Consider the following 20,776-nt stretch of genomic DNA (forward strand, 5'->3'; position numbering starts at 1 on the left):
TAAAGAACAATGAACCATATTTTAAACTTCACCCAAAGTTTATATTTTCTTAAGAACATGTTCCGAAAGGTTTTTCGAGTCTTGTAACTCTTTTTTGTGATGCGAAGTGGCAGTCAGCCATAGTTTTATAGCCACAATGGAAACTTGCTGTGACTAGCAGTCAGATCATCAGATAGCCATTGGCAAATGGTCTCCGGATGCTGTTCTGGAAAATAGAGCTGGAATAAAAGCATAGACCAGACTACAAAATAGGAAGCTTAGAATACGTATTTGAATCAGTTCATATCCAAGCCATCTCTGTCATGTTTCCAGGCAGTATCTCTTCTCACCATTACTTTATTTCATTGGTTAATTGAAGCTACTATTAAGAATTGAATGACTCAATTAATTGAACAAGGGAAATTCCCAAGCACCAAAACGAAGAGAATCAATATTGGATTAAAATGATAATAAGAGAGTAAATTTTCTGTCACCGTCAAAATTATAATCAAGGCCTGTTCGAATACCATATGCAACACTAAATGATGGAATATCAGTAGCTGAACCTATTTGAAATGCCTGGACTGTAATTTCTACCACACAATACAGCTCCAACTCCATTAAATCCCTACGTCATTTGGCTTGCAATCTTTTCTCAAACTGGCCTGAAATAATACATTCTTCCTTTTGCATCATCTAGTGACAATAAAGTTTTATCAAAGAATCAGCACCAGCAGTGAATAACCAAGGTTGCCGTGGGTGGAACTTGCAGTCCAATACTCCTACAATACAATCCAGAATCAATTACAACAGTGTCAGTTTCATCTCAACGGTTGATGTTGGGAGGGTTCTTTTGACTGGTATGTAAATGCATTAGCACATATATAATATGACATGCTACAAATACTACACAGGAAACAGAAAGTTTAACCACAATGCAACCCCATACTATCACTTCTAGCAATAAATGAGAATCAATTTGATAACTTGTATCATTATATATGATGAGAGGAGAGTATTAATAGCCAAAATGGATCAGTAATTCCTGTTATATCCGTCCAACCAGCCAATGAAGATGTAAAGTGATGATTACGAGAATCAAAATATGTTGAACATCACAGAGGTGAAGTTGTATCAGATCTGTAGTGAACATGGATTTTTTTGCCCCAACTCAGATCTAGTAAAACAAATTATGGCTGCACTTTGGCCAAAACTGTTCTATTATTGGAAAGTCATATCCTTCAAATGCTTATGAGGAATAGACAAACACCACAGCCACAGCTTTGCTCAGAGTAAATACTAGTAGTATATGCTCAAATTTCAACCCAATCCTAATTCAGGAATAGGACATGTATCTACCCCATACTTGACAATATGTGTGCATATGTGTATGTGACATGTGTATCACAAAGCACTGACCTCTTCCATTTGAACTTGCATGCCCACGGAGAATTTCCAGAGGAACAATAAGAGGATTCTGATTAAGATCTGAATAAACTGTCCCATGAAAAACATATGCAGTGCAATCATCAGAGCATGATGCAAATAATGGGTATGAATGGTGGAAGGCCACATTGGTTATGTCTTTGGGATGACACCTGAGAAATTAGAAATTCACATCATATAAGGCATGAAAAGAAAATCACATCAGGAAAAGATGGTTATCACATGAAATAAAAGCATAAAAGGTAGGCAAACACCAAATTTAAGAGTAAGCACATGATTTTATACGTGTACATTTTCTGCAAGATTCATCTGGCTGAATGCTTGAAATATGTCACTTGTTTTAAAATTTCATATTGATTTAAAATTAGGTGACCAAATAATATGATCAGAATTCATACTTGAGAACTTTGTAAGGTTTAGATGAAAGGTCCATGTCAAACCAACATAATTTCCCCTCTCTGCTTCCCACAATTACGTTATCACCTGCATGGAAGTCAACAAGAATGTTGTAGGAAAAGAGATATATATGATAACTTGGAAAATCTATCAACAAGAATGAGGAGCAGACCAGCAGGATGAATTGAAATAGAGGAGACTTCACGTAATCCAGTCTCCAGCTTCTTAATCAGCTTTTGCTTCAACAGATCATAAACACGGACATTCTTCTTTGTTGAAACAAAGAAGATGGAGCGAGTAGGATGAAAAACTGCCGACACCGGTAGTCCATGCAGCTTAAATGGATGTCTTTGTGTAAATTTCTTTGAGAGCTGGTGGATAAGAATTGCTTTTGAATCACGTAATTAATTGGTCAAGGCTACAAATCATAGGCAATTGGCATTCTTGTTTCTTTTGGCTTTAAGTAAAATTGCTCTGACATGTGCTTTTGTTTGCATGTCATTAGTATGCATGTCTAATTTCATAGATATCTCAGACTGACTTGAGCATGCATACCTACCTATTTCTGATAAATGAATATCACACTTTTTGATATAGAGTTTCCCACATTACACATGTTAATTTCACAAGAAGATTAACAGTCCTTGGAATCAAATGAAAACAAAACCAGAATACAGTATACAAGATGGGTGAGCTTCAGAGCATGGCCTTGCTTTGGCAAAAAGATGCAAAAAATCCCAATGGACTAGTAACACTAGAACACAAAATGGCAATTCTAAGCTCATGGACAAAATAAGATCAAAGGATTGTCAAAAAGTGGAAATAAAAACTACCCAATGAATCTACAAAAGATGAGAAATGCATGCTTTTTTAGTTTAGAAACATCATCCACATTAACATGCAGTTTTTCTACCAACCATTGGCACTGAATGCAACACATCCCTCACTGCATATGAAGGAAAAAGCATTCCTCTGCGATCATGAAATTGTCTTCTTACAAAGAATAAGAATGAATAAGAGCCAGAAAAGTATAAATAAAAGGAAAACTAAGTAACCAAAATGAGCACAGAAAAGTTAATTGAGACCGGTAGACTTCATGCATGGAACAGTACTATATAGAACTAGAAACAAACTACAATCAAATGACAATGAAAGAAAAGGATATCAGCTGGCATCACAGTTGAGAAATAGTCTCCTTTACGATGCCATTCAACTGAATATACAGCCTGCAAGAGCAAAAGAAAGTGAGGGATGAATAAGAAAAAAGTTTTCAAATGAAGTATCTTCCATTAAAACTAGTAAAATAGTCTTTTTCACAAATGTTCAAAATGAGCAAAGAAAATTACCTTGAAATGCCTTAACCTGATTCCTTCATGCTCATCATCTTGAAGCCAGCTCCAGCCAGACACCTTGTTGCCTATAAATAACCAATAAATGGCAAAAAATAAGAAAATTCCCGTTGGCCATAAAATAACAATGCATGAGCCATTTTTTACACTGACCAGAATCTTCTGGAGCTGTAGGTGTCTCAACTTGCAGAAGCTCCTTAACTTTTCTCTGTATTTCTTCGTTTCCCAACCCACTGTTCAAAAGAAATACATCTTGTCCCCTGCCAAAGTATGCTTGCTTTAATTATATGTGATGAAAGGCTCAACAAAATTAAACCCACTGAAAAATGCAATAAGCCTTACACAGTGACAGCCAAGATAGGAAGCTCTGGCAAAGGATTCCATGCTACATATTGGACAATTTCACCAAACTCCCAGACTTTAATACATCTACAAGTCTCAACCTCCCACAAACGCACAGTTCCATCACTAGAACCTTTCAGAGAGCATGAAAACATAAGATCCACATCCAAGGATAAATTTGATGTTTGATGGATAATACAATAAATGGTGAAGATGAACATCCAAACCTGAAGCAATCCACTGTCCTGAAGCTTCAGTGGAAATGGACATAACTGCACCCTTGTGTCCTCTATACTCAAGATAGCACGTCGCTGGGTAAGGTCTAAGATCTTTTCGGCTTGGCAGCTTAGGCTTTAAAGATTCAGGATCGATATTAATCTGCAATATCAAGAGTCCAGATTCTGATTAGCTTTATGACGTAGAACTTTGGATAGCTTGCAGACTACCTTTAATCTCCAATCTGGACTGGTAACTTACACGTTTCTTGCGAACTCTAGGACACAAGTATAAATCCAAGCAACGCTCAAAAGAGTCTTTAACAGCATTCTCATAAGCTGGGATGCTCCTCAAAGATGTAAACCTGAGTGGATGAAATATTGTTAAGATGCTAGGTGTTCAAAGATAAACAAGATATAAAAATGAACAGGTCAAGAATTGAGTTACCTTTTAGGGATAAATTTAGGACGGTCTTCCTCATCCATCAACTGATATGAATTGATCTCCTCTTGTGTTGGGATGTACTCTAGAGAAGGATTATATGACTCCTCATGACCTAAAAGAAAAATCAAGTTTAATAAGTCCCGTTCATTCAAGCAATGTGAAAAAAAAAAAGTATATAATATCATACCTGGCAAATTTGGTTTTGGTGCAGGAATGTAAGACAAGTGCCCAGTCTTTTCTGATGAGCTAGCATCATCCCCCCACAACATGTAGAAACGTGGTTCTTCTTTTGGCTTGTCAAACTTTATATATCCTTTGCGAATTGCCCTAACAAGTCCAAGAACCTGTAGATTCATAAAACAAAAGGCACAGAACATGAAGCATAGAACCATGTCATGATTTCACAAATGAACCTCTCCAGATAAAATTCAGAATGGTAAGTAATTAAAACGATGATGGCCATTCAAATAAACCCTAAGTTGAATGTAAATTATTTCTCCTCAACGATCTTGGATCAATAAAATATGAAATGACTTGCCTTTTTAGCTTCCCATTTTGAGGGGATGAATCGACTCTTTGGCTCTGGTGCATTTGACAATGGATGCTTTGCATCTTCCCATTTAAACCAATCAACATAAGGCTGAATGAACACATAAGATATCAATTTTGACCATATAATGTTAAGCATTATATGTGTGGAAAATGATAATCCAAAATTATAATTGTATAAAATATTTGAACATGGAAATGAATGAGAACTACAGACCACATATGGATCAAAGTCAGCATGTGGAGCTTTTCCTTTGAGCACTCTACGAACAAGTTTGGTTTCTTCTTTTGTAAGCTCTACTTCCTCATCATTGTACTCATCATAAATCTTGCGCCTGAATACAAAAATATTCACCATTAGCAAACACATTAGCTTAGATTAAACTTGATTAAAGTTGATACTTCACAATTTTCTCAAGGGGTTGGGTGAGATTGCTATGTGCATGTGCACTTCAAAGATAAATTTTAGTAAGATAGAAAAGGATAAGAAAATGATTCATCCTCCTGAATAGGAAGTGCAAAATATTGAAGGATGAGTGTGATCCAATCATGCTGAAAACAATCAAGACAGTCATTATAAAGTTCCAAGTTTTTTTTGTTCAGGTTGAAATCAGCCAATTCAATTCATACAAGGAGTGCCAAATCAATCCACAAAAGTTCCATGAGTTGGACATCATAAAGACTCCATATCCAACCTCCACAATAATTGCTATGACAAAAAATAATTATGGAACATTTTTCCCTCTCAATCAAAACACTAAAATCACTAGAAATAGCATAATTCTAACAACTTAATTTTTCAAACCCAATGTTGTTGAAAAAGCTCAGGACAATAAAGCAGTGATCCACTACCGCTCTTTGAGCCTATGAACAAAAAGCAAAGCACAGGCACATATACCTGGCACACACGTTTCTATAGCACTAAAAAAGATCTAGAATAATAACTTATCTACCCAAATAAGAAATGGTAGACTGTTGTGCTATTGCACAAAGGTTGTAGGGGTCCAGGCTATTTAAATGTTTTGAATTTTCTATCTAGTAATCTGCATAATGATTACCAATCATTGAACACTAAGACATGATAATGCATTCTTTTCTATTGTCCTTACAAAACATGAACATTTTAACGTTATGTGTATGATTCAAACAATGACTCTACCATAGACAAAACTATTAAAAATTACTAATAAAATATTTCCAAAAGATAAAACCATCATCCTCATTAAGTATAGGATGAGCATTAGATGAGAAAGATAGGCCCCTCTAGTCTTCCTTGACTGCATGCTTTTTTTCTTTTTCTCTTTCTTCTTTTTTCTCTTTTTCAGTTGCAATCTTTTACATTAAACAAATTTCCTTAAAACATGAGATTTCCATGTCCTAAACCTCTCGAATTTAGGGCGCCAACAATGAACAACCTAAATGGTCACCTTTCATTTCCTTTCCTTGCTACGACTGAGGCAAATCCCTCATCAGTCAGTTTCTTTTATTCAGCATCCGCAACATAAATAGGAAACAAAGGTAGATGCCAAAGCTGTGTTTGGTAATGTTTTTAAGCTACATTTGGCCAGAAAAGGCATCAGATTGGTGCTTTTATGGGTGCTTCTAGATGATTTTGATATGGAGATGTCAAGACCATCAAAAGCACCCAAAGAAATATTAAATTGATGTTTTTTAGACCCAACACACTTTCACAAAAGCACTTGCATAGCATTACCAAGCACACACTAAATAGGAAACTAGCATGCTTGAATGATGAAAATGCAAACCCCGATAGGAAATATGTTCTATCACTTTTCCAGACTGAGTAAAACTCTCTTGACAACATGATCCTGAAATGCTATTGAAAGTAATATCATTCAATGAGGAGCAGAGTACTAGGTCATTCCTAAATGCATCCCTCTCACAAGGCTCGATGTCACTCCTCTCTAAGTCAATTCTACCGAGAACAATGACAGCAACTTTGCATAAGAAAGAAGATGAAGGATCATTTTCACAAGGTCACAAGCCCATTAATGATGCTTTAAGCTCCTCGTAACAATAAAACATGGTGGAGGAAGAGCAACCTCTAACTCAATGCCTCCACCCATATTTAAATTTACTCACATCCAACACTATATTGAAATTTCAACTAACAAAATTTTAAACCCTCTAAAAATCCAACTAAGACAGCTCCTTTTCCCTGTTTTCCTAGTACTATGCAACCATTTGTTATAAATAAGGAAGTGTCAAACCAGAGAAATCAGAGACACAGTTGGGCCCTATCTAATTCATAACATTGTGATATCTACCCAATATTTTTGTGGACTAGAATGGATTAGCTTGAGAATCTTTCAAGGAAATGAATTATTTTTTTATCGTATCTGATAAAATAGTTTCCCCAACTTCTGATGCTCTAAAGCTGGTTAAATACAGGGGTTTCTTACTAGATAAATGAAAATTGGGGGGGTCATTTGGTACTAATTTCTACTTTTTTCTGGATGCCTTTTATTCAATGATGTATGGCAATAATTATTCCTAGTCACAATCACAAAAAGGAGAAAAGAAAACCATGATATTTATGTTGGAACAACAGCTGACCAGTCCTTGCTCATAGAACCACAAAACATAGGAAGAATAGAAAAAGATAACTCCAAAGATAGGAAAAAAAATACAATGCAGCAACTAAGTGTGGATGGGGAGAAAAGCCTAGATAACAAAAGAAAAATAAGGAAAAAGTAGTTTGCAGTCATTGATAAGTATTGGCAAGAGAAACACATGGATTCAATTGAAAAACTCACCAATTTTTTGAGTCGTCAACATTTGCCAGAAATGAATCGAGTTTATCTTGTTTTTCTTTCTTTTTTATCTTCTTTCCAGCAATGTCATACCCAATATGTTTTTCGTCCATATACCACTCCAAGGGAACATCACCAACCGTATTTCTAGGAGCCACCTTTTGAATGAAAATAACCAAGCAAAATAAGTTCCGCTCAATAATGAATTAAGAAAATACCGAAATAAATTAAAATTTATTTTTCCAGCATCAAAGGAAGGTGAAAAAAATTTACCTCATCCTCAGAAGAATCACTTTCTTCAGCTCCTTGATCAGGTTCAGAGTCTTCACTCTGACCATCAATGGCCAAGCCCTCACTACTGCCAGTGTTGTGAATGCCCTGCAATAGTTATTATTAAGATATTAACGTACAAATGACCACAATACCATGGAAACGTTTCCAGGTGAAACATGAAACTTCTTAATGTCAAAGAACAGAGGAAAAATATTTCCCTCTGTTTAACTTTAATAGCCGGGAATCTATAAAAAAGATTTCACTATAAAAAACTTGAGCCCTAATTTTGATTAGAGCCCATTCAAATTACAACCACTTCTAAACCAAGCATTATGGCTGGACGAACTTTTAAATACAACTAGCCTTCTCTTTATTTTCTTTGCCCTGAAAGAGCACATGCTAGATAACATCAAAATTTATAACATTTTTTTTTTAAGTGTATGTTGGTAAGTATTGCACATGCAAATGCAGGCAATTACCATGTACCTCATCTCCAGAGGATTCACCATCGCCAGCTTCTGACTCTCCTACTGATTTATAATCCTCAGAATCATCATCCGCAGAAATTTCCTACCATAAGAAAGTTACTCAAAACTCATTAACGTTTTACAGAACAAATAGTCAAACAAGCACAACACTAACAGCTCAAACAACCAAAACATCAATATCCCATCAAGTATTTATCACAAAATAACCACAGCAGCTTATAAGAACCAGCTGTGAAAGCACAAAAAATACAAGCTTATATGAGCACGAACTGAGGTTGTTTCTGCAGACGGTAGAAATATTTCATGCTTCCCAGAAAAAACCCAGAAGATGAAACGTTGCATACCTTGTAATCAGTTGCTGTGTCTTCTAGTTTTTGAGCAAATACAGATTCTTCTGTGTTGTGCTTCTCTTTCTTGGTGGGTTGGTTTTTTTTACTGTTCTTCTTCTTTTTATCCACTTCAACTGATTCTTTCTTGTTCGCCCCCATTGTATCTCCTGTCTATCTCTCTAAAACTCTCTCCCTTCTCTCTATAAACTAAAGTTGGAGCCTTGCAGGGGAGAGAAGGCTGCCTGCAACAAGAAAATGGATTCGCAAGGTAGGGTTTCAGGGTTTTAGAGGGAGGCATAAATTACTGGGCTGAATTCCTAACTAGTACAATGTTAACCCAATACCGAAGTTTCAAGCCCACAAGCAAGACACGCCCATGATAAAGAGACTTCATATATAAAAAGCCTCGATACCAAAAAGACAAAAAATATTTGGTTTAAAAAATAAAGATTTATTATAAAATAAATTTCTTTTGAAATCAATTTTTATGCTCTCAAAACTGAAAAATACAGAAAGTATATTCCTTTTGTTTCTATTATTTTTATATTTTTTATTCTAAAATAATAATTAAATGCTTCCTAATAAAAAATTCTGTTTATTTTGCATGAAATATTTCCCAACTACATGGTATTTTCTCTTTTATTCTTAAAAATATTTTTTAGAACTAATTGAGAATAAAAAATCATTCTTCCTTTTCTCACATATCACTCAGCAATGGAATAGGGATTTAGTTTTTTTTAAAAATATTTAATTTTATCCTTTAATATTTAATGGGATTAAATTTCATAATTTATTTTGATTTTTTTTTCTATCAAATTATCCTAGCATCATTACCCTAGTCACGAATTCGATTGATTAACCTGACTAACTTGAGTTTTTTTTTTTTTTTAATTAAATTTTTTTTCAATTTCATCTTTTAACATTTAATTGGAAATTGAGCTTTATAATTTATTTTGGTTTGCTTTATATAAGGTTATTTCGGTTTCATGACCTGAATCACAAACTTAGTGGGTTAACCCAGTTGAATCGGATCATTCTTTTATTTTTTTTAATTTCATCATTCAACATTAGGTTGTTAGGAATTATGATTCACAGTTTATTAGTTTATTTTCTATGAGATTATCATGATCTAATTATCCGGATCATGGATTTAGCTAGCTAACCTGAGTTAAATTGGGTTGTTTCTATGATTTTTTAATTGATTTTTTAAAAAAATTAATCATTTTAATGTTGGATTGATTGAGAATCTGGGTACATAATTTGGTTCAATTTACTTTTTACAGAGCTATTCTAGTCTTGTGATATGGGTCGCGAAATTGACAGGTTATTCCAGGTTGACCCGAATCAATACAGCATGTCGTCGTCTCAATATTTTTTTTTTAAAAAAGTATTGTCTTGAATTTTTTTATTCAAAATATATTTTTATCGGATGTCCATGTTATTTTTAGATTCGTAAAGTCAACTTTGTCACATTAAATCATCTTCTTTGTGGTTTAATTTTTACACACACACACACGTATAAAACACATGATAGAAATGCACTTGCATCATAATTTGGGTCTATAATGTACTTCACTCTAAATACTTCTACAATTTCTCATATATCTTTCTACCAGTTTTTGGAAGAACACTAGTTACCGAACCCAAGTTATGCCACAAGTTGTATTTTTTTCAATAAAAAAAATAGATATATAGGCTTTACTAATGTTTTTTTTTTTCTATATAAAAAAAATTACAATTGTAAATTGACAAGCTCGTGCAAAAATCTTATTAAATAAACCGAGAATTGAAAAGAAAAGGACATTTATGCCCTTAATAAATTTCAAAAAGACATTTGTACACCGTGATGAGACCATAATACCCTTGTCTTTTGTTTTGAGTAAATAAGGGTATGGTGGGGTTTTCACTCTAGATTACTACAGTGAAAACCCAACACATTTTTAATTTTTCTAAAAAACTCTAAATTAAAAATTAAAAGAATAAGGATCGAGTTGAAATAAATAATATATAAGAAATTATAATTAAAGCACTAAATTGAAAACAAACAAAAATTTCATAAAAGAGCCAATAACAAAAATAAAAAATCAAAGGAATAAGAATTGAAATTTAAATACCAAGAAAAAAAAGGACCTAAGTATGCTATTTTTAGAATGAGAGAAAAAAAAAAAACCCACCAACAAAACATATCATACGTTGTCTATGTGCATATTTCACACTAGAAGAGAATGCAACGACACTTCTAATGTTGTCATTGAAGGCAATATTCCAATAATAAACACCACCACATGCGTCAACCAAATGATACAGGTGGTGTCTCCTTGCCAAGGTGTGCGGGGCCTGTGCCCAACAACTTTTTTATATTATTAAAATACAGATATGCCCCTCATGGCTCCTAAATATGACAAGAAAACCATGATAGAAAGACTAAAATACCTTGATAGGACAATTTTTTTAATAAAATTATTTTTTTGCCTAGAAGATTATATTGTTCTAAGAGAAGACAAAAGGATCTTTGTTCCCCTGTGATTATGGAAAAGACCCTGATACCCCTATCCCTTGCTTGTTATTTTGTGTAAATAAAGGCAAAGTGGGGATTTCACCGTGGATTGCTGCAGTGAAAACCTCACATGATTTAGATTTTTCTATAATTATCTTCAAACATAAAAAAAAAAAAAATTTCAAAAGATAAAAAAAAAATTGTAATTTTTAAAAACTTAAAAGAAACTTGAAATCTCTATAAAAATTTAGAAAATATAAAAACACCTAAAAAGAAAAGAAAATTGAAGTAAAATCTAAAAAATAAAACAAATCATGTCCATACCTCGTAAAAGGAATATGTTATTGTGGGACATGAGTTTTTAAAAATTTAATTAAAAATGTTTTTTAAAATGTCCATACCTTGAATTTTTCTAATTTTTAAAATGTTTCTAATTTCTTAATTTTATTTAATTTTTTATAAAATTACTTTTTTTTTTCTTTCAAAATCAATTCGACCATCCGTAGCCTAGGACGAAATTTTGCTTAAAAAGTAACGAAAGAGCATATAAAGGAAAATATGAATATTCAAAAATATATAAAAAAGAATTCTTAAAAAGACACAGAAGAGGATACATCTAACACATAAAGATAATGAATCTATTATCTTCATCATCTTCATGTCCCGGACTATAAATCTGCAGCAAAACTACAGGAGCTTGCAGCCACTAGTTCAGGAGATCCTCCAGCAGCCCCAGCAAAGTATGGCCTTGTTTCGTCGAGCTAGTACCTGGCAAAGTTATCAAGCATATTATAAGCTAACAGCGATGGAGTTTGAGAAGAAAACAACCATCATATTTTTCTCAACTTGGGCTTCTTCTGGGATTGGAGAGCAATCTCATAAGAAGCCGAAGTAAAATACCCTTTTTATATTTTAAAAATATTTTAAAAAAATTTAATGTGGTTTTAAATCGTTTTGATATGTTGATATCAAAAATAATTTTTAAATAAAATATATTATTTTAATGTATTTTCAAGTTAAAAATACTTTGAAATGTAATCACTATCAGACTCTCAAACACTTATTAAAACATAAAAACTTTTCCAATTGGACTCCATATCTTTTTATGAGAAATACTACTAATTAATTTTTGGTTATTATCTCAGATAGAAAAAACAAAAACAATAAAGATAGAGTGAACATGTTTTTATATACTTTATATTTTAAAAATATAAAAACTTACTCCAAAACTATTATAAAAACATATTTATTTTATATTTTTATCTAATTTTTTCAATCCAATATATTTTTATCTTTTAGCTTTTACACTAACTAAACGCTACCCGCGTAACCAAAGAGAAGCTTGAAGAACTACTTGATGATGAAGATCTGCGGATGTACTTTGGGAACTGGAAGCAAATTTAGGTGAATCCTCAATTTCGGTATAACAGGGATTTCTTCTGATTTCTTCTTCTTAGCAGGTATATATGTCTAGAGCCATATGAACTCATCAGGTCTTATGCTTTATGCAGCTATCAAATATGCTTTATTTGAAGAAAAAAAACAAAATTAGAGAAAAGTAAAGTAATTCAAAAAAAATGTAGGAGTAATATAAAAAGTAATTTTAGTAAGAGTAGAAATTTTAATTTTATAATATAAAAATATATTTCTTTGGACATTTTTTCAAGAGTTTTCAATTTTATGTATAAAATACAAGTAATAAAAAATAAAAAGTCACAACAAAATTAGGCTAAGAATTGTTATGTTTAAAAAAACAATTTTAGATTTCATTCAAGCTTGCAATAATTCACCTCCAGTTTTTAACCTAGCACCAATAACCAAAGTTTTACGGGACACCTTTTCCCCTACTTATCTCACAAAGTGCCTGTATATCTACGCGGTAATGCCTCGTTTCAAACCATGTTTAGCTTGAAAAGGCATAAATATGTTTTTTCAAGCCATAGAAAAACATAGCCTGTATATCTACAGCTATATTTCACTGAACATGGTGAAGATGGTTGTGTGAACACAAAATGACTTGCAATCTCAATTTCCTTTAATTGGATTTTCAGAATATCAGTATTCAAGCAATTGCACCCATCTAAACTGTACACAATCTGATAACTGTTTATTTGATAAACTCATGTCCTGGCCTAGAAATCTGCAAGAATATCATAGGAGTTGAACTGCAGCAATGGCTGGAATTTTCTCTCGTAATTTCTGGGTAACAGCCACTCGTACGGTCATGACCCCAGCTGCTGGTCCTGTTATTCGGATTTTAACTATTGGCTCCTCAATTGCCACTAGTTCAAGAGATCCTCCAGCTGCCCCAACAAGGTATGGCCTTATTTCTTCCAGCACCTGGCACAATTAACAAGTAAGTTATCAGCTAAAAACATTGAAGTTTGAGAAGAAAACAGCCATCACATACTTTATAACTTGCATCTGCATATACATGCAGGTATTATAGGCTTCTTCTGGGAGCGGGAAGCAGGGGTGTTTACATAGGAAAAAAGAGGAAGATATAAGTATATACATATCAACCCAGCCATCAGCCCATATCGAGGCTATGGGCACTAATGAAAAGCAGAGCATTGCCAGTCAGAAACAGCTCTTATCAGATATTGTATCTTGAAGGCTGCAACTTCAGGGGCCTTGATAAAATGAACTGCACTACCACAAAAATCCTGTTGCACTTCTGACCATCTTAGACTTGACAGAAGCAAACATATATTTCGATAGAAAAATAAACTTTAGTATCAGAGAACAGGGGAAGGATGTATGATGCAGGAGAAAGAGGCTTCACCCTTAAAAGCTGTAAAGAACCATCAAAAAACAACAATGGTATGACATCAAACTCTCCAATTTCACTGCAAACCTGCTCATGAACACTACATATTAATGTGACAGCATTGATTTGAAGCTAGTAGAGCTACGACTAAATCCTAAAGCAGGACAAAAAAATGCTTCCAACCCTAACACTGTGTTTGTTTTGAGGGGTTTAATGGGGAGTGGTGGGGTGGGCTTGGAACTCCCAAACTTTGTTTAGAAATTTTTTTTTAAGAGGAAGGGTATGTAATGAGAGGGTTTGCAAGGGAATGGGAGGGTTTTATATAAGCCCCCAAACTCCAGTAACTGCTAAAATCCTTAATACTCCAAACGAGTGAACGGTACAAGTTTTATAATTTTTGGCCTCTTTTTATCTTTGTTAACCTTTTTTTTTAATCTAATTCCAGATCTATCCTTTCTATTAGAAGGATAAATCAAAACGTATATGGCCTATCATCTTTCTAAACCCATATCTTTACAACAATACAACAAATCTTCAGTTAACAAACACCAAATCTCCTATTTCAAAAGCTTGATTGAGTTTTTCCTTTATAATCTGCCAATTTATTATTCCTTCTCTCTAGCTTTTGTGCTCTTCTACAATAGCTCATTTCAAGATCTGCAAAAAGGTAATTGATGTAATTATAGTGTTTGGTTCTTTGAAATTTTATTGTCAATTGCTATGTATTTTTTGAAGCTTACTTTGATCACTTAATTTTCAATAATGTCGGCTTAAATTGATTATTGGATGCATCAAGTTTGTTTCAATTTAACACACTGTTCATGAATACAAGAATTAAAATTTATAATTAAATACATCTTAGTAATTACAAAACTAAACCTTACCTTCTTTCCTCTAACAAAACAAAGGTGGGTTCATAACCTTCCTTTTCCATCATTTGATCCAAACAAGGAAATAATTCATATCCCACCTTTATGTTCCCTTCCCCTTCCATACCTTACCTTTATTTACCCCCCCCTTGCCCTTCCCTCACCCAAACCAAACATAGTTTAAAAGATTCTAAAGCTGCCCTCCAACCAAGGGTTTCAAATCAATGACAAAGCCCAGTTTCACTACACTTCCTCCTTTTGAATTCCCAACACCCTCAAACCTTTGTTAAAAGCAGCTCTTATAAGGCATCGAACACTAAAGACTACCTAGAGATTTTGAAAACCCTATTCCAAAGGCTGAAAGTTGTTTAAAATTAAGGCTATTATTGATAGACATCCCAGTCAAAGACGTTACCCAATGGCTATCTATCATATGTTATGAGCACATCACAAAAACTGCAGCACCCTATTGGGATATAGAGTCAAGTAGAATCTTATTAAAACTTTAGGCAACTATTTGTTGGTTTGCCTTGATGACAGTTTTCAGACCTCGTAAGCTAATCATCTGACAATAGGCCATGCAGGAATGAACCTGGCCCATAATTCCCATAATCATGCAAAGGTAAAATTCTCTTAGAAGGGAGGGAAGCCTTGGTATTAGGCATGATTGAGCAAGTAGAAGACCACTGACCATGCATTCAATGATTTCAAAGATTTAACCTTGCTCAAAATTCCATAATGGTACTATGCAATAACCACCTGCAATTTAAGTTTCTCCAAGAGAGGGGAAAAAACAGGAGGGGGTTGAAACGCTTAGCCAGTAGATGCAGTTGGTGGAATATGGCAGAAGGGACTCTCAAAGTGCATCCTAGTTTAGACAACTTTAAGATGTATCTTAAACAAACACAGCACCCTAGACCAAAATTACATACCAACAGCTAAAATAATAGTTGATGCAAAACCATGCCGGTGAAGATTAAGTTGTAAATGAAGGAAAATATACCAGAATTCCTGAAGCAAGTAGAGAACCACAGAGATGATTTACAATGTGGATATTTACCCGAGGTCATTCACCATTCAATAACTGTTCAATTCCACAACATATAACAGCACTAAAAATTAAGGCTCCAATTTCATTACCTTCTCTATATTTTCTTCGTTCAACTCAAGTCCGGTTTCTTCATCCGATATAGCTTCTACTGCAACTATCTCAGGAATCTTTTCCATTAAACGACGCTCAATACCCATCTTCATTGTCGTAACAGAAGCAGAACAAGAACTGCATGCTCCTTGTAGTTTTAACCGTACAACATTCCCATCAATCTCATGTAATGCCACATTACCACCATCTGAAATCAGATAGGGTCTAACCTCATCCAATACACTCTCAACATTATCCGCGGTTAACGGCAATTCTACCGCCGAATCTGGAGTAGCAACAGCCTTTACAACTACACAATACCAAAAAATACCTATTCAGAAACATTACTTGACAAAATAAAATAAAATAAACCCATAACTCCAAATTAAAAGAAGAGAAATGGGGATGATGAGTTAATTGAATCAGTATCCTGAATTACAAGAAAGAAAAGAAAAGAAAAGAAACGAACCTAGCCTCCTCTGTGCGAAAGAAGGCAGTCGAGCCCGTAAGGAATGGCAAGGGGTGCCTTGCCGCAGCTGATTGGCGCTCCTCGCATGGGCACCAGAAAAGCCTTTACAACTCTGTGAAAGCATACGGGATTCAAATATTAAACTTCATAATAAGAACTGATTAATAATTCCAGGAAAAGAAGAAGATGAAGAAGAAAAAGGAGACGGGGAGAGAGAAGGAGACCTTATGATGAAGAAGACGAGGAAGAGGAGAGCTGCAGGAAGTGTCTAGGGTTTGTTGGGCGCTACAGTGAGTTGGGTTCCAAACCACCGATTGCATCTCTCTACTTCTTCCTTTATTTTGGATTTTGGCAAGAAATGGGAAGAGCGGACAGTGGTTTATGGGAGATGGGAAAGAAAGAGGAGTGGAGAGTCTCCGTTTGTTTTGTTTGGGGTGCTGAATCCGCCAGGAAGGCATAAAAATAACTAGTAGCTAGCAATTTTTTTATTTTTTTCATTTTCCTGATTATTAATCTTTTTTTTTCTTTTCTGTATTGATGGCTTGTTTGTTTGATAAAAATTATTTTATGAAAATTATTTTTTAAATTTTATTATATTTATTTTTTTTATTAAAAAGGTTGTTTAACATAAAATATTTTTCAATCAAAGAAAAATTTGACTTGATTTTCAAGAAAATATATTTTTTTTTATTTTAAGGGGAAATACTTTTTGAAAGTTATTAAAAATTTAGAAAAATTATATTATTTGCTGATTACAATAAATTTGGTCCTCAAACTTTTAATTGCTATATATATTTTGTTTTGAATATTTTTTTTTCAATTTCATTTCTTAAAATTTGATTTTTATATTAACTTTAGTTCTCATTTTTATAATTGTCATTTTTTTTTTCCTTGTTATTTTTTAATTTAAATTTTTTATCTATCAAATTTTATCTTCATTCTTTTGATTATTACTTATTTTATTTGAAATAATTTACTTATTTCAATTGTTTTATTTGTTAGATTTGATCTCTATTATTTTGATTATTATTTAATTTATTTGAGATTATTTATGAAATTATATTTTTTTTCAATTTCATTCTCATTCAAATTTTTAATTTGTAAGATTTTTTTCTCATTATTTTAATAAATTAAAAAAATAAAACATTAATAAGTTATTTTCCATGACATAACTAAATACTGGAAAGTGTTTTTCAATTTATTTTTCATTACACTACCAAACATTGAAAAATAATTTACTTTTCCGGAATTCACTTAAAAAAAAACTATTTTCTAGCAAACAAACGGGGTCTAAGTATAAAACTAAAAGTCGTCATTTTTTTCATTATAAAGAAGTGTATTGTTAATCCTTTCACCTATTATTGCGGATAAACTAAGTGAAATTTTTATTTTTTTGATTTGATTTTTAAATATTTTTTTTACTTAGTGATTTAATCTAATTGAAGATTAATTACTTTTTATTTTTTATAAAAAGATGTTATTAAAATATGAGGACCAAAATGAAAAAGATATCAAACATGGATGATATGTCATAAGTTTTGTAAAAGATAGATATACTTAGTTCTTGAACTTCAAAAATAACATAAATTTTAGTACCTTAATATTTTTCAAATTCAATTTAGGTATAAATTTTTTTTTTTGTTATTTTTAGTTGCTAGTTAAAAAAAGAGAGAGAAAAATCACCAGATTCTGATGGTAGAAAGAGAAACATGTCGTTAACACCAATTTAAACCACCAAAATGGATGACATATGTGTCAAATGATTTTATTTGATGAGGAAAGTTTATATCATGTGTTTTTTTACATTTAAAGTTCATGAAAAAACAGATTTAAGCAGAGGTTTTTTTTTCTCAAGTTGATTTCATATTTCAGGATGGTTTTTTGGGGTTTTTTTTAGGGCAGAGATAGGTTTATTATGGTTCTTAAGGTGTTTTGGGTCAAAATGAGTTGAAAAATTGTTTTATGATTCATTCATAATTTTTTTAAATCTTTTGTATAGATGAACTTTATTTTTTAAAATAAAAACAATATTTTCAGATAATAATTATGATGAGATTACATATAGTCATTTTGTCGGTGATATGTCATATTCACCGAGAGATATACTGACAAAATAAAACAAATAATTTTTTCATTTGGTGTGCTTATTCCATATGCAAATCCATCAGTGTGGTTAATTTTGTTAGTAATATTAAAAAAATCACTAGTAGAATTATATATAGTTTTTTTTTATTGATAATATGTCATATTTATCCATAGATGTACTAACAGAATAAAGTAAGTAAATATTTTTTGTTTGTCATATTTATTCCATATGTAAATCTATCGGTGATTATTTTACTGATGAAATTACAAACAAAACAGGAATTAATACGGAGGAAAGTTTTTCCAACAAACAATAATCGTCTGTGAGCCGATGGGTAAAAGTCATGCCAACGAAATCAGTTTCTAATTATCGATGGAATATTCTGTAAATTCAGGTAATTCAGGTAGTGAGAATTGCGAGAATTGCATCCTATAGGAAATTCATGGTATACTTTTGTTTTATAAAAAAATTACATAAAACCTTTCAAGGTTTGAGCATGGTATGTAAAGTGTAGTTTTTTAAATGTTGCAGGCAAAATATTACCACGTTGTGAGATTTTAAGTAATTTTCCATGTTTTATTAATGTCCTAATATCTTAGTATTTTCATGCTTAGAACATCCTTGCTGTTTCATGGGTAATTAAGAACATATAGATATATAGTAATGATTTTGATTTTGATTTTAATCTTGATGCAAGAAACTTGGAAAGATGTGATGCTGGAAGAAGGAAAACACAAGAAAAATCCATCCAACGCATGCAGCTAGTCCTCATGCTCTTTGCATTAATTATTGGATGCTGGAATCCATAGTTAACTTTCTTCCCTAATAATTAATTTTGGGAACCAAAAATATTGTGGAGTGCCTGAAGCCATATATATATGAGCTAGCTAGTTTGTCTATGCACACATGGAGTTAAATGAAAATGGACAAGTGGTTCCTCTTGCTTAATTAAGGAAAGAAACATGACCCAGATAAAAAAAGATCCATGTCAATGGAAGAATCAACTCGGGATTAATTCTTCCCTCTGCCCTGGTATATTTAGGGTTTGCAAGGCTGCAAAACTATGAACAAGCAATGGAGAAATTCTCCAGTTTTTTAATAGCGTGGGCACAAAAAAACACATTACATATGCATCATATACAGAAATTTAACTCACCTTGCATGCAATACAGTGCATGCATGCACACCTTTTTCTACAGCATCAATGGAAAGTTTTTCCAAAATTTCTCAATTAAAATACATTTCAGGGGATGCATACAGAGGGTTGTTAAGAGTATTAGATGAAACTTTTTTCTTGAAAAAAAAATCTCCCACAAGAGGAACAATAGGCTTTTTTTTCATTACCTTCCCCTCCTTCTTCCCTCGGAAGGACCCTTGCTCCCCCCCAAGATTCAATATTTGAGCCAAGGTTGGAAAATTCTCCATTCTTACCGTCAACTCTCTCCTCCTTTCTTCCTCCTTGAGAAGATCTTCCATCCTTTTCCTCTCAAAACTCACCGCTCTTGTCGACTCCGCCGCCTTTTTAGCCGCAGCTGCCTCTGCCTCAGCCAACTTAGACAGATTCATGTGAAGCTCAGCATTCAATGAAGCCAGTGCAATTTCGGTCTCGGACTCTCTCTCCTTTAGCAACTTCAGTTCTGCCTTTGTTTCCTCAAGTTCAGCCTCTAGTTTCTTTAGAGTACCAAAGACCTGATCATTTTGTACTTCATGATGATCTTCTTCGCGGCTTTTGCAACTGGGGCTTGGTGATAAGAACCCCCATGCATCAGTTTCTTCTCTTAGAGGAGTATAATAAGGCTTTGGAGAGTATATTTCTCCTACGAGAAATCGCTCGCCGAAGATGGCAACAGCTTCTCTGACGGATCGAAACGGGCGGGAAGAGTCAACCGAGGAGCTGTAGTTTTTTGCTGGTTTTGGAGGAGTCATTGGGGTTTCCATATTGATGCAGAAAGTGGTGTGCATGGAAGGGGTAAGAGGGAATATTTGATGATGGCCTGCAGGGTTGGCTTGGGCCTGGTTTTCTTTGCTTTCACTTCAAAAGATTACAGAGAGAGTAAAAAGAAAGAAGAAGGTATGGGAAATGGAGACTGTTGTTTCAAGGTTAAGACAATATCAGAAAGTTTGGAGGAGGAAGACAGAGACTTGTAAACTACCAACGGTTGAGGCTCGTGAGGTGGAGTACTTGAGCACGTCATTAAAAAATAACAACAAAAACATTAACGGAAAATCCATCTCTGCAACTGTCATTTTTGGATCTGCCAAACAAGTAACGATCGACTAGAAAAGAGAGAAAGAAGAGTTTTGAATAATCGTTGACACATGTCGTTCTCGGATTTTGATTCGTTGTCTGCTTACAATG

General features: G+C 33.4%; 3 protein-coding genes across 4 annotated transcripts; all 3 read right to left on the reverse strand.

Moving 5' to 3' along the window:
• Nucleotides 1–419: 419 nt before the first annotated feature.
• LOC118038830 (ribosome biogenesis protein BOP1 homolog) lies at nt 420–8,878 on the reverse strand. 2 transcript variants are annotated; one of them, XM_035045271.2, is made up of 18 exons: nt 8,601–8,878; nt 8,255–8,338; nt 7,769–7,873; nt 7,499–7,653; nt 4,939–5,056; nt 4,711–4,812; nt 4,360–4,516; nt 4,176–4,284; nt 3,990–4,092; nt 3,740–3,890; nt 3,513–3,645; nt 3,324–3,430; nt 3,168–3,238; nt 2,987–3,047; nt 1,994–2,221; nt 1,824–1,908; nt 1,399–1,577; nt 420–761 (listed from the first exon to the last, which is right to left on the reverse strand). In XM_035045271.2, exons 1-18 carry the CDS (start codon nt 8,742–8,744, stop codon nt 676–678), a joined length of 2,178 nt encoding a protein of 725 aa, XP_034901162.1. In that variant the 5' UTR covers nt 8,745–8,878; the 3' UTR covers nt 420–675. The 2 variants fall into 2 exon arrangements, with proteins under 2 accessions (XP_034901162.1, XP_034901163.1); XM_035045272.2 differs by having other exon boundaries at nt 8,248–8,338; nt 8,601–8,741.
• Nucleotides 8,879–13,095: 4,217 nt separating this feature from the next.
• On the reverse strand, nt 13,096–16,774 carry LOC118038829 (nifU-like protein 2, chloroplastic). Its single transcript, XM_035045270.2, has 4 exons — nt 16,556–16,774; nt 16,332–16,443; nt 15,862–16,172; nt 13,096–13,422 (listed from the first exon to the last, which is right to left on the reverse strand). Exons 1-4 carry the CDS (start codon nt 16,649–16,651, stop codon nt 13,234–13,236), a joined length of 708 nt encoding a protein of 235 aa, XP_034901161.1. The 5' UTR covers nt 16,652–16,774; the 3' UTR covers nt 13,096–13,233.
• Nucleotides 16,775–19,475: 2,701 nt separating this feature from the next.
• On the reverse strand, nt 19,476–20,491 carry LOC118038828 (WEB family protein At1g75720-like). The gene has a single exon (XM_035045269.2). The coding sequence runs from the start codon at nt 20,377–20,379 to the stop codon at nt 19,645–19,647; it is 735 nt and encodes a 244-aa protein (XP_034901160.1). The 5' UTR covers nt 20,380–20,491; the 3' UTR covers nt 19,476–19,644.
• Nucleotides 20,492–20,776: the final 285 nt, after the last annotated feature.

This window comes from Populus alba, chromosome 4 (assembly GCF_005239225.2).
Source record: "Populus alba chromosome 4, ASM523922v2, whole genome shotgun sequence".
NCBI lineage: Eukaryota > Viridiplantae > Streptophyta > Magnoliopsida > Malpighiales > Salicaceae > Populus > Populus alba.

What these genes read in the sequence shown, in the direction of transcription:
- LOC118038830 (XM_035045271.2), bottom strand. Translation starts at nt 8,744, where the DNA reads ATGGGGGCGAACAAGAAAGAATCAGTTGAAGTGGATAAAAAGAAGAAG. An exon ending in ACACAGCAACTGATTACAAG is followed by an intron (nt 8,339 to 8,600) that starts GTATGCAACGTT and finishes TTCTTATGGTAG; the next exon opens with GAAATTTCTGCGGATGATGA. An exon ending in CTCAACTGTGATGCCAGCTG is followed by an intron (nt 2,222 to 2,986) that starts ATATCCTTTTCT and finishes CCAATTAATTAC; the next exon opens with GTGATTCAAAAGCAATTCTT.
- LOC118038829 (XM_035045270.2), bottom strand. Translation starts at nt 16,651, where the DNA reads ATGCAATCGGTGGTTTGGAACCCAACTCACTGTAGCGCCCAACAAACC. An exon ending in CTCGTCTTCTTCATCATAAG is followed by an intron (nt 16,444 to 16,555) that starts GTCTCCTTCTCT and finishes ATGCTTTCACAG; the next exon opens with AGTTGTAAAGGCTTTTCTGG. An exon ending in TTTCGCACAGAGGAGGCTAG is followed by an intron (nt 16,173 to 16,331) that starts GTTCGTTTCTTT and finishes GGTATTGTGTAG; the next exon opens with TTGTAAAGGCTGTTGCTACT.
- LOC118038828 (XM_035045269.2), bottom strand. Translation starts at nt 20,379, where the DNA reads ATGCACACCACTTTCTGCATCAATATGGAAACCCCAATGACTCCTCCA.